At 34.3% G+C, this 20,650-nt stretch overlaps 1 protein-coding gene across 1 annotated transcript in view; it reads right to left on the minus strand.

The window, feature by feature from the left end:
- Positions 1-5,775: 5,775 nt before the first annotated feature.
- LOC107289643 (partitioning defective 3 homolog B) overlaps positions 5,776-20,650 on the minus strand; it is a 187,930-nt gene continuing 173,055 nt past the window's right edge. The window contains exons 14-17 of the mRNA XM_015818469.1: positions 10,834-11,040; positions 9,420-9,678; positions 8,171-8,314; positions 5,776-5,911 (exon numbers count right to left, since the gene is read on the minus strand). Coding sequence (XP_015673955.1) covers positions 5,776-5,911; positions 8,171-8,314; positions 9,420-9,678; positions 10,834-11,040 — 746 coding nt within the window. The remainder of the gene's footprint in view (positions 5,912-8,170; positions 8,315-9,419; positions 9,679-10,833; positions 11,041-20,650) is intronic.

Consider the following 20,650-nt stretch of genomic DNA (forward strand, 5'->3'; position numbering starts at 1 on the left):
GTGTGCTTATTTAAAACGTTTTGGGGACTTACACGAAGCCCAGAAACATTCTTAGAAATAAAAACAATGCCATAGGCTAATGTTTGTTTTGCTTCATGCCGTTCAAAAATTATGGTGTCTCTAGGCACATTAAACGCATAGGCATCAGGTTCCCTAACCCAGCTAAACAATTTTTGATGTTATTCCATCTTTCGGTTAGCAGTATACCTTTTTCTTTTACCTGAAATTGCCTTCCTTTTCAGTTCAGCTTAAATAAAAATCTTCTGCTTTGGAAGAAGAGAAATATTTGAAGGGATATTTCTCTATTTGCTAACACCTTTAACTAGATGCTGAAAGCACAGTTTAAAACCTTGCTGGGTATCCTGGATGCTATTTCATGCTATTACCATGACTTAATTCCTTCACACTAGATCTGTTGCAAGAGAAATCTTTACTTGGGATTAAAACGAATGTGTGCACACAGCATGAAGGAGAATGAAAAGGAGGGAGAACATCTGATTGAAAACTATTGTACTATTTGCTTGCTCACATTGATTCCAATGAGGAGTTTCCGATAGATATGGGCAGCCATGGTCCAGAAATCACATACAACGTTCATGTATTAATATGCAGTACTGTTATCTCAAAAACAGTGGAATATGGAGCCACAAAAAAACCACCTGGCTCTATGTTGGAGATTTATTATCGTTATTTCTGACTTAATTTCAAAGTCTAGTGATAAAATAAGAATTATATTGATAAATGTAAAACAATTTTTTCCCATTAGAAATTCAGGATCTGTAAGAGAACAAATCTTATGCTATTATGGCAAGTAAGGACTAAAAGAAGTTATTTGCTCAAAACTGGTCAGCTGCATGTCAAATTGTTTTCACATCCAGCAGGTAAAATATACTTCTCAAATAAATCAAGAAACTGAACAGCTAACACAGGCCTTGCTGCAAAATTGGCAAGACTCCAAATAAGACTTAGACTACTCTCTCTCTCTCCCTCCCTCCCTTCACTCGTATTGTCCAGGATTACAACTTCATTACTGTAAATTTCATTTGAAATTAATACAAGAAATGAAAGCAAATGCAAACAAATCCAATATTAATAGAAGAATGTTATGCTAATGCCAACACTGCACTGAACAGTAGCTAGATGTTTTGGAGGATTTATCTCATAATTTAAGAGTAAAATTTCAATACAATCTACAATTTCAATTCTAAACCATCTCTGATAATTCAACCTTTTCATGTGATTCATAGTAGTATTGGTACTGTTTAAGATTTAAACATACTGCAGTGCTTACATTTGCTCAAATATCTGCTTTTCTTATAGAAAATGGAATATCTATTTCATATTCCCTTAAGCATTCAAACAGTTCGAAATAGCATCCATAATGCCTACACTGAAAGCATTTAGGACAATATACCTACATATGCTCAGAAACAATCAAAAACATTTACAGAGCTTAATTCAATGAAATTGATATTTATTTCATGTGTGGGATCATTTAGTTTTCTTAGTTTTTTCATTTTGGTTTATAATTCGACAGCTATAATATTAACAGGTTAGCAGTAACAAAAAAGGAAAATCTACCTTTATTTATCTTTCCTCTCATTTCCCCTCCTTCTAGTGGAAAATGTTTTTATTTTGAATTCTGTTTAAAAAAATGATAGGATGCGACCAAAGTCTGTACCATAAGGAATTAAAGATTACAATTAAAAAAGAACTTTTAAATTTAACTTATTAATACAGAATGGAGCAAAACATTTTAATACTGGACACAAAAGGATATTTTTAAACAATGGACACAGAAGTTAATTTTAAGAATGTCTTCCTCTACAGATACATTGGGTTTAAAAGATGTTATGGAAGAGGAACAAGTTTTATTGGACAAAACTAAGATTGATCTCAGACTAGATTTAAAAATGACAGGCTGGAAGAAAGATATGGGGAAAAAAGACTACACTGGATACCAGATGATTAAAAGGAATATACAAATGACAACCCAAAAAGAGTGACCTGGTTAAGATTCCAATATTGGTTTTACAAAAGATGCTTGTTAAAGCTTTGAAGTATTTTATAAGCAGAGACAAAAAAACAAACAAACAAAAAGAAATCAAGTTTTAGGACATTAGGAATAAAGCCAAGATTGCTAAAAGTAAAAGGAAGGAATATAAAGTTTGTTGATTTGATCAAGGTTAAAATAGGTATGTTGTTATCTCTAGTAACCTTGAATAGAATGTTGCTGATCAGGATTGAATGATGAGACTTTAAGGATTTGTTTGTAAATAAGAGATTGGATATGGGAAGAAGAGGTCATTTGTTGTATTTTAAGAGAAAGTAATAAGTTATTAAAATTGCTTATACTTATAATTGCTTATACTTGTGATGAAGGGAAAAGACATTTCCTTTTTTCTTTATTACATTCTTATTTTCTTTTTCTTTTCAATGTCTTTTTTCTTTTCTGAATTTTTTCTTTTCTTTTTATTCTTTTTTAGTTTTATTGGCTTCATTTTTAGTTTCTATTAGCTTTTACCTTTATAACTATAACTTTAAATAAAGTTACTATAAAAAAGAGAAGTACTATAAAAAATACTGTCTTCAGGTTATCAATTAAAAAATAAGAAAAATAGTGATAATGATGAAATGATTCAGGAACTTTCTGCAAAACAAGGAAATATCCATGCAGTTCTTGCAAATTTTGCAAGTCTGAAACCAAGGGTAAATAATGGTGTGTGAACTATGTGCAAAGGATAAGAACTATTTGTACTTTCAGATATGTTTTAAAGATACATGAACAATCATTCTCCTAGGCCAAAGATATGGAGCCTGTGAGGATACCTATCACACCAAATTTAAATTTGTGAAATTAATTATTAAGAACCAATAAATGGGAACTTAGTGTGCTGCACAGTAAGAACCTTATCTCTTGCATAATGTTATTTCAAAGATATCTCTTGATTCACAAGGACTGTTTGGGCATTTTTAGAAAATAAAATTCCTCCTTTGTTTGCCTACTTTGCCCCCAACACCCCCCCCAAAAAAAAACAATACCAAAAGCAAGCTGAGAAGATAGAACCCTCCAAGGGAAAGACAACTGGGATAGAAAAGATACGGAGCAACTTCATTTCTGATCCATAATTGCTTTGCATTCTCCATGAGACCAGTCATTTTCTGACTCAGCAGATCACCTTAATAGTCATTGTTCTACACCAAAAGATAATTTCTTAAATTTGGACTCACCAGAATCAAAAGGTTTCCAAATATTATCTTACACTTCCTCTAACCCTCTCTCTTTCATTGTATCAGTCTTGCCTGAGTTAAATAAACCTCAGTGCATATGTTGTTTCCACATTATCTCTGAGAGTAATAAGCTAGATTTCCAAAGAAGAAAATAGTTATCATAGAAGTTCCTCATGGATTTTTCTAAACAGTATGAGAAATAACCTACGTGCACATTTTCCTATTAATTTTCTCATCTGTCCCTTAATCTGAACTTACAGTAGATACAAATACAGATCAAAATAGTTTTAGATTAGATTACTTTCAAAAATTCTTCTCCTTTGGTCAATCAAGTTATTGTCTCCTCAAATGGGCAATTTCAAACCCCACTCTACCTACTCTTATTCTGAAATTTACAAACTGTCTACCAGTTAATTCCAGATGGTATTCAAATATTTCTCTTATAAGAGGTCTTTTGTGGAAGATGTCATGAAGAAATTTATTCTTTTTCAAAAATAAGTAGGGACTCTACCAATATATTGATCCTCTGGGATAGGTTTAAGGCATTCATTTGTAGATCCACTTTTACCATTGCCTCAGCAAAAAGATTTTTAAAAAGAGTTTGATTTCATACACCTGGAAAAGAGAGAAATACTCAAATTTTCTTATGACAGAAAACCTTACAAATAAATTACCGGTATATAAAATATTTAAAGTAATTGGGCTTAAGTTGGGGCCATTACATTCAGAAAAAAAAATTCCTTTAAATGTATTTATAAGATCTATTGGGAATCAGGAGAGAAAGCTGAACAATTAATGGTTCACTGGTTGAAACATCAAAATCAATAAAATATATACATCTGGAATTCAGGCCAACAATGGTCAGTTTTGTATAGAATAAATCTATTATTTTCTCTTTTTATTCCTGTATGCCACATAATTCCTTTAAGTAAATAAATAAATCTCACGATATTAAGGGTGTACTGGCACTTGAGATTGAAACTATTTGTATATGCTGATGAGATCATGAATATTTTAAATAGGATAGTCCTTGACTTACAATCAGTCATTTAACAGCCATTCAAAATAACTTTCAAAATTCTCACACTAATGACTGTTGTACTGTCCCCATGGCCATGTAAACAAAATTTGGGCACTTGGAACCTGGCACATATTTATGATGGTTGCAGGATCCCAGGGTCATGTGATCACCATTTGTGACCCTCGGGGAGCTTACTAAAGCAAAGTCAATGGAGAAAGCTGAATTTACTTAATGACCGTGTGATTTGCTTAACAATAACATCAGAGGTGACTCACTTAATTACAGCATTACAGTATGGCGTGAAAGATCAGGTTCACATGTTAAGTTCCAAATAACTGGTTTATTACTAAACAGCCAATGCACACAAATGTACTCAACTATCAGTTAGCACCTGCTTTGAGTTAGATAAGGATCAAATGAATTCAAGGGGAGGATTTGACTTACTCAGCTTGTGGCTACCTAGGGATTCTAGGCTGATCCTCTTTTAACTCTACCCCCATGTTCTGCCATACCTTCTCCTACAATTGCTTATTAATGAAAGTTCTGGTTCCAATTGTGGTTATAAGTTGAGGAACACCTGTAATTATGTAGTGTTGTTACCAAATATTATTTAAGTTATACATCTGTATTTTATACTCTGCTGGCAATAACAATTGGAGAAAGCTTAATTTGCTGCTTTGGGGATCTATGGCAAGTCTACTATAGATTACTATACTATAGATTACAATAGGAAATTACGATTTACAATTTGTACAGAATGCATGTATATACTTTGGTTTATTTTTTCCAAAATACTTCCAAATATGGTGTATTAAGAGGGATTCCAGTGTTTATTTCCATCAGGTACTTTACCCAGTTAGGCAAACTACTGAGAAAAATATCAAGAGCACACCAAAACCACTCAAATGTCTCTGGACAAACTGAATTATGGTGAAGGGAGATTTAATCTACCAAATTTTCAATTGTACCACTGGGGTTTCATTTTAACATCCATATATATTCTGCAATGATATTTTTATTAACCCAGTTATACATCTGAGCTATATAAGAAAGATTTGTAATATACAATTTTGAAAAATCAATGGATTCAGGTTTTTAAAAAGGTAAAACATCATCAGATGTTTTTTCTCTGTCTCTTAATGAATATTTTAAAACGGTTGGACATTGTAAGAAATTTGAGAGTTATTTAACTCAGGGGTCCCCAACCCTGGCCACTTTATGACTTGTGGACTTCAACTCCCAGCATTCATCAGCCAGCATGCTGGCTGAGGAATTCTGGGAGTTGAAGTTCACAAGTCATAAAGTAGTCAAGGTTGGGGACCTCTGTTTTAACTCATACAATTTAGTTTTCTCCAAAACTTTGTTTTGGATTCAAATTACAGCATTCATATGCTATAATTTCAAATGAACAGGAACTCTAATTAGACCATAACATTGGAATTCTTGAAGTTCTGATTGGTCCTTCCTCATAAAACTGGCTTTTCAGAATTCTAGTGACATGGCCCAATTAAAGATTAGTTCTGTTATAGATGTAAGAGCTCAGTCAGTTCCTGCTCAGTTTCCTGAAGAGGTATACTGAAGAGCAGACCATTTGGTCCTCTGAAGATAGGAGTCACAAAGGCTGGTGAAACATCAGATACCAGATCATTAGGCAATTGCCTTTTAGACAAAAAGCTCATAACCACTGAATTAAATGAGTTCTATTGATAATTTAATTCTCTTTTTGCAGCAGCACTATAGACATTTATTTCTATAATTTTTCCCTCGTAAATTAAATAGTACTAAAAAGAATGACTAAGGCAGACCTAAGGCCCAGGAGAAAACAAAATGTGTATATGCCTATGGTGGTGGCCGAGGTGGCGCAGTGGTTAGAGTGCACTACTGCAGGCTACTTCTGCTGACTGCGAGCAGTTTGGCAGTTCAATTCTCACCGGCTCAAGGTTGACTCAGCCTTCCATCCTTCCGAGGTCGGTAAACTGAGGACCTAGATTGTTTGGGGCAAGATGCTGACTCTGTAAATCACTTAGAGAGGTCTGTAAAGCACTGTGAAGTGCCATATAAATCTAAGTGCTATTGCTATGTATATACTCACATTACCAGGCCCTGGGGACCTTTTCTAAACCGGGGTTGGTGGTGGATGGCTGTGGGTATAGTACCCAATACTAATTTCATAGGATGTATGACCTATGAAATAGATGAGATTCTGAATCTTGTGTGCAGAGGAAAAATAAGAGGGTCTGCAAATATTTTTGGAAGACATGATTTGCACTTTTAAACTTGATATCACTTGTAGCAGCCTGGTTAGGCATACCTGGTTACACATAGAGCAGGGGTGTCAAACTGTCGGCCCATGGGCCGGATGTGTCATGCCAAAACCGCGCCCACCCCATTGCCGGCAATGGAAAAAAAGTTGCGATATGTCGCGACACATCATGTGACTTTGCAAATTTGACACCCCTGACTTAGAGGGTGAGTGGCTTATTACTAGCCTGCTTCTCTTGATGTAGGGCTGTAGAAACTAGGCGGAGTAGTAATGCTTTTCAGCAGGATGATTATGCAGTCAATGTGGCTGGTCAAAAAAAAAGTACAGTTGCAAAGAATGTCTTCATTAAGTAATGAAAATATTTCTTGACTCGAGCTAAAATGAAAAATTAAAGTAGCTGAGATGCTTAGCTCAAAGCAATATAAGCAAATTAGGAGACAAAATGATTCATACTGTGAAAATGAGAGTAAATAGTCTAAGATTAATTATTACTAAGAAAATATAATATTTCTACAGGAAGAAAATAATGGTTAGCACTCAGGTACTTTATTAATTTTCCTGTGTTGCTGATATAAAACAACTTTTTATTGAAATACTATTCTGGTACTATATACTAGTAATGTTTGACAATCAGTGTAGTCATTACAAGTTCTACCAACATAATCAAGCTCACTCGACTAGTGGAAAAAATATGGATTTGCTTCAACACTAACAGTTTTAAAATGTTCATATCCTGACTAAAAATAGAGTAAAGGACTTTATATTTCACATGCACAATTATGAGGTTTTTTTCCTTCAATGAAAAATGTCTGGTACACAGTTGGTCTATACTTTATAAAGCTGAACGTCACAACCTTTGTCTATTGGTTGCCTATAGGGAGCTAGCTATTAAAATTTCATAGGTATGGCTACAGTCCATTAGTTAACGTACCTTTATACCCATAAAAAGTGAAGGGTAAACCCAGAAATTTTACAACCACTATCTGAAAAAGGTAATAACTGAGTCACAGTCAAATTGCATTTATTATACATTGTACCTTTAACAACTGCTCTGGGATCAAGCCATAGAGAAACGTTGTACTGTGACAGATGTCATATACTCTTGGTGACTTAAAAAGTCCAGCTTTCATTTAACTAACCTTTTCACTAAAGAAAATGATGTTAAAGTTTTGGCTTTTTGGCAAAGAAAGACATGATATAGCAAAGTTTCTTGTCACACAACAAAATTAACTAACTTTGTGATGAAGACATTAATGCCCATTATCCAATCCAGTCAACTTAAGAATATGTCATTTTTATGAACGAGTAAAATGTGCGTTAGCAAGCACATAGCAAGCGTAAAGAAAAAAGTTCATTGGAAGGTGGTATCAAAAACCCTGAAAGATTAAGTATGTGCATAAACATGCAATTCCCACAGTTCCCTTAGCATAATATGCATATATTTTTCCTGAAGATATAACTGTGATAGAAGAGACAATCTCCAGTGTAACATCTGAAGCCTGCAAGTACATAACCATCACTGCTTTAATCTGAAGCATTTATTACAGCTTGGTAACTCTAAATATTTATCAGCTAAATAGTTATCTTTTAGCATTCTGAATAACCTACAGAGGCAAATGGCACGAAACTTTATTAACAGTAAAGTGCCTTCTTACATGAACTCAAATTTAATTGCCTGAGAGTTTGATGAAGGAGGCTGTTGTTCTTGCAAGATATGGAAGACAAATTTGTTCAGTAATTTGTTCTCTTCAATTTGAAGAATGAAATGAAATAAGAAGTACGTGAATGCAGAATGGTATCTTTAAAATCTAAAAGAAAACCAGTAACAATACAACTAATGCTTTTGTATATTCATCTGGAGAACAGAACCGACATCACTGCACTTTTGAGGGGTTCTTTCAGAGGCAGAGAACATTTCTCCTCTGTTTTCAAAGGCACGTTTACCTCTACCCATGACAGTACTGGCCATTCAGAAATAAAGTTCAAGAATTCATGAAGTGGTGCTGAACGGCTAACATTTAAGGCAGGTACTAAATAAAAAAAATCAATCAACTTAAAAATGGTGTCAAATGAAACAACTAAAAGCATTCAGCAAATCCATATTCTGGGAAAGCAGATATTTCATATCCTCTATAGAACGCTGAGAGGTGACTTCCAAAACATGCCCTACTGAAAGCAGAAGATGCCAGCACTAACATAGGCAAATATTTTCTGTCATATAATCTACAGTCACTTCTGAGCTTCTCTGTTCCATTTGTGAAGTGGATGAGTTTGGAAGGATCTTCTTTCCTACCATTTCTCAGATAAGGAAGTAAAAAAAAAAAAGTGCCACAAGACCGCAATGACAAATCATTTCCATAATACTCGCAAGAAAGCTACATGGATGCAGTCAATAAATGCAGAGCTCCACACAAGGACATCTCTACTTTTCAGTGAACAATATTTAGTACATGTGGTTTATAATGCTATGCTACTTAAGCACTTTAAAGATAACAAGTCTGAATTAGAATTGGTCATCCTAAAAGCAAACCAACCAAAATCAGCAAGATTTAATTCAGACTTGACTCAATCAAGTCTCACTGCTTTCAGTGAGCTTGGTCTAAATCAATAGTTTATTTGTTATAATATCTCTTTAGGGTTTGTTTGTTTGTTTTGAGGAAAAATAGGTCATAAGTCCCAACAAAATAATTAACAAGTACATGTTGAAAAGTATATTCTCCTTTCCAATATGCAGTTTAACTGATGTATTAGCAAAGTTAGCATATATAGTATTCATTTATAGTAAATGTTGTTCAATGGATATAGAGCTTGACTTCTACTCAACCTCACTGAAGGGCCTCAGGCCAAATAAATCAAGTTCAAATTAATATAAGATCAGGAAGCAATACAAAAAAGACTTTTTACCTTAACATAGCGCCCAAACTTTTCTTTTTTGTTTTTCTTTCAGGATTGTCATTCTCCTCTTTTTTGTCCTTTTCACTGATTTTTGATTTGTTTTTGAGATTAAGCTTTTTATTTTTTTCTTTTGTTTTTAATTTTTCTTTGGTCTTCTTGTGTTTTTTTGACTTTCCTTCCATATCTTCTAATTCGGAATTCATGTGAAAGGCTTTTGCAAAGTTTTGACCTTCTGGACCAGAAAGGGAACTCTTATCTGACAGACCGTCTGCAGAGGAAGAAAAATAATCAGCAAGTACAGACCATAATCTTATAAACTACAAACAGGTAGTCCTTGACTTACAACAGTTCATTTAGTGACCGTTCAATGTTACAACAACACTAAAAAAAGTGACTTATTATTTTTTTTCACACCTGGCATCATTGCATCATCCCTATGGTCACATAATCAAAATTTGAGGTGTTTGGCAACTGACTCATATTTATGATGGTCTTGTGTCATCTTCTACGACCTTTTAACAAGCAAAGTAAATGGGGAAGCCAGACTCATTTAACAACTATGTTACTAACTTAACAACAGCAGTGATTCATTTAACAATTGTGGCAGGAAAGGTCATAAAATTTACTTTATAACTGTCTCATTTAGCAACAGAAATTTTGGGCTCAATTATCGTAAATTGAGGACTACCTGTATATATTTTCTGATTAATGTATATAAGCAAAACAACTTTTTATAAACTGCAAACAAAAAACATTTCCAATGATCCTGTTATAACTGCATTACTGAGATAACATTACAATGGATGTTCATCTAATTGTATTAAAGAGACCATAAAATACATATAGCTAAATCTAACTGGATACTGTTGTTCATATTATTCACCTCTTATTATATTTGGTCATATATATCCTGCTTGATACCAAGTCTATCAAGCCTTTACATTACAAATATACACACATTATTCAAACTTAGATTCAAATAGTACTTAGTAAGCTCTCTCACACACAAAAAAAACATACAAGATTAGATAAATGCATCAAAATGGAAAGAAGACTGGTCTTTGGTCATTATACCAGAATATGAGAGAGCTGTCCAAAGACTTGGACACAGATACATACATGTATGTACACATATATCAAGATGGAAAACTGGTATCTACTAATTGATCAGATCAATATATGATCTCCAGTCATGTTTTCAGAGATGTCAGGTTAAGGGTCAATACAAGAATCCCAATATAGTTCCCTACATAGACTGCAGTATAGTTTGTATGGTTCCATACGAAACTATGATTATATATGCAAAACTGGATTCAACTCTTCTTTGAAGTCAGATTTTTACTGATGAATTTTCATAGAACAACATACATTTATTGAAAAAGATGTTTTCTTTACTAAAAGAAGAAAGGTTCTGTGCACCTACCTCCTGCCACATCTTCAGGTCCATCGTAGGATTTATCAATGGCAGCTCTGAAACTCTCGTTACATCCCCTACCACGGACCATGTGAGGCCTAGGCCTGTAGAATGGAAGCTCATTCTTTTTTACTTCAGCAACAGCTGTCTGGAGACTTTCTAGGGAACTTGACTTTTTTAATCCCAGGGTGGGGCCAATATCCTTATTAGGAGATTCTAAAGAAAGAGAATAATAGAAAAATATTCTAACTACCTAAAGCTGTAACAAAGCTGCTTACTTGTCCAAGTTTTAAAGTAGAATTGCAATTAGTACAGCATTATATAGTAATACTATATCTTGAGCTTACATAACTGGAAGTCACCTTTTGTTCATAATTATGCAGAACTATGAAGTCTAGTAAATAAGATGTTAATCTCCTAGGCACAGAACACATAAACTATGAAAGCTGGAAGCATATTCAACTCAAAAATAGTACTACTATTTTAAAACTTTTAAGGAATCAAAACAACAGGATCTAAAATTCTCCCAGGATTTTTTGTTTTTCCCCATACAATTTATTGTGTCTATTTTAATTCTTTAAATACAACTCACAAATAAACTAATAACATTATGAAAGAGACTAAAGGAAGAAAAGAAGTGAAGACTCAGAACTGGGGATGCAGTCATAAATATCCATGGGTTGGGGGAGGGGATCAAATGATGAAACTTGGGTCATAATATGTAAAGTTCATGACTACGTGAGACATCACATCACAACTCAAGTACAGAGGAATATAGCTTTTCTCCTAAAGCTACTTTTTGCCTATAAGTGCAGTGAACAATGGATCAATAAATGTGCTGAAAAAAGATGTCACAGTCCAGAAACAGGAAAATAACATTAAGATGCAGAAAGAAAGGAGGCAGGATGGTGTGCAAAGAGACTCAGAGCAACACAACAGGGAAGGTTGCAGGGTGCAGAACTAGCGAATCATAATTAGCACACCTGAAGTTTCAAAGATTTTAGTGATGCAAAATAAAGAGAAGGATCATGGTGGGATATAGTGAGAAATGTGTGCAAGGAAAAAAATGAGCATGCATAGGGAGATAAAAGGTGTGCTGGGAAGTGTTTTCAGTTTTGTTTTCATATGCACTAGCTGTGAAGTAAAAGAATGGTGGTAATGCTGAACATTTTTCCAGAATAGTATTTTGCTTTTAATGCAGATCTTACAGATTACTATGCTTTTCTCTGAACATTATGGCAAAACATTAAAAAAAAACCACAGAAAATGGTTCCTCTTTCTTCTCAGTCTACTATTTTCTTTTACTGCATGAACTACATAACCCAAGCAAACCTAGAAAAAGAACTCATTCAAATAAATTTGTATATAATGATGTTTCTAAATGGAAATTTATTAAGACTTTTCAAAAGTACAAGGCATGTAAGCAAATAAAGAGCTCCGTAAGTGATAGATGGTAAGTAAAGCAAGAATCTAAATGGTACATTATGATTTTTGATGGAGAAAAATCAATAAGATATTTGGATTAATCCAGTTGCTGTAAAAAAAAAATTAAACAGGCAAAATAGCATGGTGGTTGCTGCTTAATAAAGAGTTTTGGAGCCTTGAGAAAATGATAACTATTTAAATATAATACTAAATATGGTGATATTTACATGTTTGGAACTAAATACATAATGTAATAATGAGTAAATAAAGCCAAGTAATTAATGAAATCAAAAAGAGAGGAAGGAAAAGAAAGGAAAAGGAGAGCAAGTATTGCCATCCATAATAAAGATCACTGACACAAAGAAATTTAACTCTGCTGTCCTCTGGCACTTTGAGGGCTTGTACACAAAAGAAAGAGAGAGAGAAAATGAGAGAAACCAGTTTAAAGGGAACCTGGTTGCTAGGTCACAAAGTGCAAGCTTCCTTTGTTCATTAATTGCCATTGTGGAGACTACCATTATTGCCAAATTAGCAACTGAAGCTGAAATGGACTGTGAGCACTGCCCTCTGTGCAAGGTGAAGGTACTTAAAATTAATCAAGGCATGAGCCTCAGTGAGAGGTACAGTGGTGCCCATTTGAGGCTGAAAAGGAACAACAAAAAATAAGAGAAAAATCAGTGAAGAAGGCACAGCTAAAATGAAAGGTTTTCTGATCAGTATAGGAAAAAGGAAGGTTGCTTTCTAGTGAGATAACAACTTTGATTGCTAGCTTTCAACAAGAAAACCACTACCTGGCTCTAAATGTAGGATTCTCCTGTAGTGCATACTAGGCCTCAGTTTGAGGCTTGAATTCACAATTTAGGTTCATTCTTAGGAAACACATTTCAGAGAAACATGGATGATAAAGAGATGATCCCTAACTAAGCAGAACTTAAATGCACATGCATAAAATATATATGAACCCTGTATCATAAAATTATTCAATCCAAATAGGAAAAGAGGGTGGAAAAAGAAAACACAACTGCATCCTCTACTTTGTAAGTCCTACTGCTAGGTACTGCTATAGTTGTCAAAAAAAGTAAGACATCCTTAACTATATTTTTGTCACTGCAAGCTCACAAAACGGACATGAAGCTAGGTTAGAATCCTCTCCTTCCCCAACCTGCCCCACTGCAATAAGGGCCATAATAAAATAGTTTGTTCTTTAAGATCCTCTGAGCAGCTTGTCATTCTCTGCTATGGGAAGCAAGCTGAGATATCTTCTGAAAGTCTTGGACTGGAAAGAATGCACAGTTTTACCCCAGTTCAAAGTCTAAATTGATGGGGGGGGACAGATTTGGTATGGAGGGACCTCATTTTCAAATTGTATGGGATACCAATTTTGATTTGATTTGATTTGTTTGGGAGTTCAAGGAAGAATACATATGCTCACTTCTCCCATTCTTAACTATCACCATCAGTACCCTATGAAGATAGGGTAGGCAGAGAGATGGACCAGCCCGAAAATCACCCATTGCTGAAAGTGGATTAGATTAATCTAGTGTCCATTATACCACACTGCTCCCCATTTTGCAAGGTTTGGGCTTTGGTGTATGAAGATTAAACCCCTGCGTGAAATATACTGGTCCAGGAAGGAATTACCTCATTATTTTCCTTCCCCATTTAAATGTCTGTAATGTGTGTATTCACCATGATATTCTCCCTAAGACTTGTAAGAAAACAAAGCAAAACAAGAACTGCCTGCTTAGTTTGCCTTTGCCTTTAAATGGATCTGATCAAGTGGTAGTATCTATTATGGTGCTTTGTTACTCTGGAATAGATTAAATTAACAGCAGTTTTGTTTCATATATCAGCAGAGTTAAGTTGATAAAACTTGAGAGGAAAGTACAAAGACATATGGCATAAGGGTTGATATAGATGGATGCCATATGTGTTACAATGACACTTGGGAGGATTAATTTCCATTAAAAGGATATACAATTTTTATCTTTGAAAATATAACTCAAGGATAATGTCGTTCTTGATGCAATCATTAGGACAGATGGCTGTGATCAAGTATCTTAGATTCTACTATCAATTCTTTTTGGTACTTTCTTGGATCTTACAGTTGGATAAAAAAACCCAGGTGAATACAATCATTATAGCAACTATACTGCCCCATGGTGCTTTATAGCACTCACTGGGTGGTTTTCAATGTCAGCATATTATATAAAAATCTTACTCCAGATATTCCACCCTTAGAAAATGTTCTACTTATGTCCATCCATGTGGCCATGTCATCTTATATATCATACTTAGCAACATATAGCTAATGAATCAGTCATGAATTTCCCACCTTTTATAAGCATTTATGAGACTCTTTGAATGTGAAATACAATATGGATGTGGGAAAAAAGTAATTGCAAATATTTTTGTTGTATAAATGTTCAGTCTGATCAAAAGAGACAAATTAATTTAAATACTTCCTTCTTTTTAACCTCTCATATAGCAGCCTCCCCAGGTATTTTTTTAAAAGAGGGAAGAAAAGAGAAAAAAAAACCCATGACAGCATTTATTTAACAAGTAAATTCAGTTAAACACTTCATTAGTTCTTGCTAATGCATCTAAAATTAGAGAACACATTGAACAGGCTTATGTTCAGTTTATGGCCTAAGAGCATTTTATAGGGATCCTGTCAAAATATGGAGTGAAGTGGCAAAGATTAACAACACACTGTACTTGCTTGAATAAAAGTGAAGTTTGCCTCTCTCACCTCCTTGAATCCTACTATTTAAAATTAGCTAACATCATTTATTCAAAATTCCTACTGAGAACACACACACACACTCCTAGAATAATGCAGAACATCTAGTTGCCTTTTTCCTTAGATAATATCATTTCATTTGAAAAGCCTACAATAATAGATTATTTTAAAAATCAGATAAAACGAAAATTACATTTTTTAATATTGCACTTAAACACACTGATTATTTATTAATAAAATTTAGCATAAAAGCCAGGTCATGGAAAATAACTGGTCACTCTGTTCTGCCCTGTCAGTCCACATTTGGAACAATATGCCCATGTCTGGGCATTACAGCTCAAAAAAGGACAGTAACAATTGGGGCAAATTAAAGCAAAACATGGAATTTCAAAGATGAAGAAGCATAGAGAAACCAGGTGTGCTCTTGATTATGATTTTGTAATTTGAGGCAGTAGAGCAAGCTGGCTATGGGTTCTAATCGACAATTAAGGTCACAGAGCAGAACTTGTTAACTTGCGGTTAATCACAAAGCTGCAAAAAAAAAAATGCTTGGGAAGATAGCATATTAGATACTCAAAAAACGAAACAATATTTGATTTTAAGACTATGCCTGCCTGACAGAGGACAAAAAGGACATGCCTTCGTTTCACCAGCTGTGTGGTAACTCTACCTATGGAGCCTGACTTTTGGTTGTTCACATATACACCTTTGAGCACACATAATATATACACATACATTGATTTTTCAGATCTATCTCATTCAGTCAATATTAAGAAACTACACGCTACAATTTATAATAATAATATAAGATTATAGACTTTAACATAGCCAGCAATAGTAACTAAGAAGCAGCAAGAAAAGTATACTAATAATTTTCATCTATTTTCTTACAGGACTCTGGTATTACGGTATGTATGTGAGCCCAATATTATGTATATTGGCTGTCATGATCAATTTCTCTAATTTTCTCCCTTTTCACTCAAGGCCACTACTATCCACAGCTCAGGATAGGTGGGATGATCCCTTGAAATTTGTTATCAATATTTGCTATATTTTTATTTATAATTGTTTACATTGTATGTAAACCACATGCAAGGCAGTATTGGTATAATAAAAAAGAGAAATAAATAATGGTAATAAATAATTATATAAATACAAGAGTTGAATACCATCATTTCAATACAAAATCAGACAACGAAAACTATATCCACAAAGTTTTTGTCCTGTATTAGTCTATAGATCTGTACACGTTTAAATTTAAAAAGTAATAAAAACAATAACTCAAGAAAAAAAACATAAACATACTTACATTTTCAATAAAGAAAATCAAAACACAACAGATCCTTTAGGATAATAAGCTGCACTTTCATTAACTGATTTAACATTGTTCAATTTTTTAATAAGATTTCCAGTACAAAACTACAGCTTCACAATGTGTTTTGTAATAAAAATACTAGAAAAGCAATGATTATATTAGTTTTAAATTTTGTACACACACACAAATGCATATGCATGCATAGAATTAGTGTTCATAGATGGAAGCCCTGTTGACCTCATATATATTGGGCTGGAAATGAAAAAAATCAACAGAACCAATACAAACCAGAATCATTGCCTGGGAAAGCCCAATGAGTCTTTCCCAAAAATCCTGATATGTTCTGATAGACAAATGTAAACTGTATAGATATATCCATACAGACATTGTTTTAACAATGCTTAAATTCTTACCATAACTGCATGCATATATTGGACCATGTTACTGCAGAGTAAATATATATAGGACTGGGCCTATCTAAATATTTGTATTTGCATAAAATAGGATTACCTTTCTTCTTCAGCCCTCTCTCCAACTTGCCCCAGAGAATTAGGTACAATTTGGAGCAGAAAGACCGTTTACCTAAGCTGAGGTCCACCAATGCAATAATAAACTGTATTCATTGGTGGCGTACATGATTCTTACAGAACACAATGCACTTAGTGAAATAAATGCACAATAATGCTAACATTTATTTCCTCTCTCTGCTCTTATTCTAAAACAGAGATAGAGTACAGGGATAAAGAAAAGAACAAGTTGGTCTTACTGACTTGTATGATTTTTTTTTTGTCTCAGAGAAAAAAGGAAATGCAAATCTCCACCTAGAATCCCTCTGTGAGAGAGATGGGCTATTCCAAAATATGAAAAACAAACAAAGAAGAAAGCAAACTCCCAATTTTGGTCCCTTGTTTGATAAGTAAGACCAAACTCTGCTGCCTTTCAGCTCAGTCTCCCCTCATTCAACCAATTCTGATATGTCCAAATAAATACCTGCTAAAAAAGGAAGTGGCTTCCAAATGAGAGGGACGATGAGCAAAATTTGAAGAAACAGGAATATATCCTTGGTGAGCAACTAAAGTGCAAAGTAGTTAATGTCTGAGCAATTAAGCAGAACTAGTAAACTAGCAAGTATTAGAACTACTGATACCTTATCTTACAAAGTAATTTCTTTGTATACTCCAGCTAAGAGAAGATGCTTTTGGGAACCAATTCACAGAAATGAATTTGTGTAAAACAGGTTACTTAAATATACCAATATCAGAAGGATATAACAAGATTAGAGCCATTTCAGAAGAGAAAAGAATTGGGTAAATTGCCTACAATATATTTCCCTTACAAAAACGATAGATTCTTCCTCATAAAATGTAGTCAGTTGGCAAAACTATACAAAATATGGGCGATGATGCATATTTATGGACAAGTCTACCCTAGTCAGGTATACAGAAGGCCTTTTAATTTAAAATATTAATTGGAAGTTAGCATACTGCAAAGCAAAGCAGCCAGCCTCAAAAATTCTGCATGTTACCAATAAAGTCACTCCAGACACATACGCCCCAAGAGTATTATTAGAAGATAGCACGGTGGATGACTAAATTCTATGTTTTGTGTGCAAATGTCCCCATGCCTAGGGAGGGTGAAAAAAACAACAAAGGTAAAATGAGGTAATGTAGAACATTCTGGGAGTCTAGAGGGAATGAAGCACAGCCTTCTGCTAAATGGGTGTTCGCATCCATCATGGCAACTGTTTTGAGCAGAGAGGAGGGGGCCCATAACACATATTCAACATTCCAAATGTGTCCCAGGCTCAAAAAGGTTAGGAAGACTACACAACTCACCCAATAAGTCATGTGTGTGCCTACAGAGGGACCAGAATTTAAATAATATAGAAAAAATAAATACTGTTCTTATCACATAAAATAAAAATCCCTTCTGCTTATGTGGATAATCTAAGACTTCCTCCACTCATGACTGTCCTTTTAGAATTGGATATTATTTGTTTTGTATAGGTGAGTGTATATGTGTGCATGAGTATATGGTATTTTATGTATTTTATGTATATATAAATGTTTTAATTGCTCAGAGATGGCTTAGGAACTCCTGTGATGATGTTCTAGAACTAAAAGGAAGAGAATCCATTTCCTCGCAAATCTGTAAACAGAAATTGGGAGGAAGATTTGTCCTATGAGATGGTGTGTTTTCTAGATTTGTAGAACTATTGGCAAAATGTCATGTGAAAAACATACCTATTTGAAATGATTGTCTGAATAATATATAAATAATGCAATTGAATACTGAAGCTGATTTACATTTTAGAGACTATACTTAATTTTGTTCTGTTTTCATGCAATGAATCCAATGATTTGAATAAAGGAGTTCAGGAGATGCTTATCATATCTGCAGATGAGGGGTGACTAACTGATTGTTAAAAATCCAGACAGAGTTGAGCAATGGGCTGACTATGATGTAATTAGACTTGGAAAAATATAAAATTCTACATTTGAATAGGAAAAATATAAGGCATAAGTATAGGATAGGGAAGACTGGTTCAGCATTCGTACATGTGAAATGATCTGGGTGTCCTTGTCAACCACAAGTGAAACATAAACCAGCAGGATGACACAGGCTACATATCAGGGTGAGTTTTTTAAATTCAGGAACAGCCAGTAGAACAAGCTGCCATATTAATTGATTCATTTTCTTAAAACAGAGGCTGAATCATTACCCAGCAGTGAGGCTGTAGAGTTGGACTAAGGTGCTTTCCAGTTCTCTGGTATTGTGAAATGAAAATTTTTAGTTAATTATGTTTCTAAATTTGTCTATTATTTTACAACCTTTGTATTGAAAGGTTATAGAGAAAATGAGTGCCCACCATGAGCAAGGCGCAAGAGCCAGTCTAAGGAAGGTTACATTCAGACTACAGTAACAGATTGTATTCCTTGTGAAGTTTCTAGGATACACGAATTTAGCAGACCTGGGTCAATTATTGAAGAAAGGGTTAACACTCTGCCCTTCTTAGCCCACGCCAAAGTACTGAAATGTGATCTCAGGATTATTTTGACAGCCTCAGCAAATGGACTGAAAAGTCTTGGAACTGGACAGTTTTCCTGGTCTCAAGAAAAAAAAAAGTTCACATTTTCCTTTCATTTATGGGTATAAAATATAATATTTAAAAGAGGCATTTAGAGTCCTTTCCTTCCCTCTTTCCCCTATCTCATCATTACTCATCTACATTTTCAAGCATGATCTCTGCAGAGATACTATAAATTAGCTGGGACAGAGGGATTTCAATATTCATCACACACTTTAATTTGTGCTCCACCACTGAATAGTTATTACCAGCACTCCTGGTGTTATGGCCTTTTCAACACTGCTTCATTTAGAAAACATGTATGGAATTATGAAAGGCAAAAAAATATATTTTATACTCAAGTTATTTTATTCTCAATAATTACTGGTAATCATTATCTTTTAGTTGGGTTTTTGCCTTAAGCAAAGGATCCTAAACTGGAATTAGAAATAAAAGGTCTGAATAATATTATGTATGCCAAAAAAAAGCAGAAGTTCAAAGAAGTCCAGAACATTTGGAAAAAAAAATCTCAGATTAAAAACTCTCTATATATTTGAAAGCTTTACATTCATCTGTTTGAATTACCTGGCCTCTGCACTAGGACTGTGTGAATTAACTAGCATTCCCTATGACTATTTCTACTTTAGTCAGCCTAGAAAAATAAACCTGTAAAGTCATTCTCACTGGGGAGGATGTTCTGGAGGGAAGAAGACAAGATGAAAGTTTTTTCCACTGACATTTTAATATTTAATATTTATTTTCATCTGTTCCCAACCATAGCTTAAACTGAGACACTCAATGTGATCACCAAGTGCTCCCTTTAGACCTACACTTCTGAAACCTCCCTTTCAAAGCATGGAAATGTATTTTCATACGAATCACCAACATGATTCCCTTGGGTGTGCAGGAACCATTATATTGTTTTGGAAGGGACCTTTCGTTTTTAACAATAGATATGTTCTCAAGATAAGAGAATATCATGGATGACCGCAAAAACATCAGCAAACGTATAAGCAAACAAATCACCCTAGAATAATCACTTAAGGCACAAACAAAGGAGTCCCTGCGGATTTTACTCTGCTAGTCATTGTAATTCTAGGGGGTGGTGCTCATCATTGAGCCAGCACTGTCCAAAGACATTTCCACATTCATGTGGCCAGCATGATGTCATGGAACACTGTTACCTTCCCATTGAAGTGGTACTTATTTATTTACTCACATTTGCATGCTTTTGTTTTTTTCATTTTAAATTTTATCAAGGAAGGAAGGAAGGAAG

Source organism: Protobothrops mucrosquamatus, unplaced genomic scaffold (assembly GCF_001527695.2).
Source record: "Protobothrops mucrosquamatus isolate PMUCROS unplaced genomic scaffold, P.Mucros_1.0 scaffold_9, whole genome shotgun sequence".
Lineage (NCBI taxonomy): Eukaryota > Metazoa > Chordata > Lepidosauria > Squamata > Viperidae > Protobothrops > Protobothrops mucrosquamatus.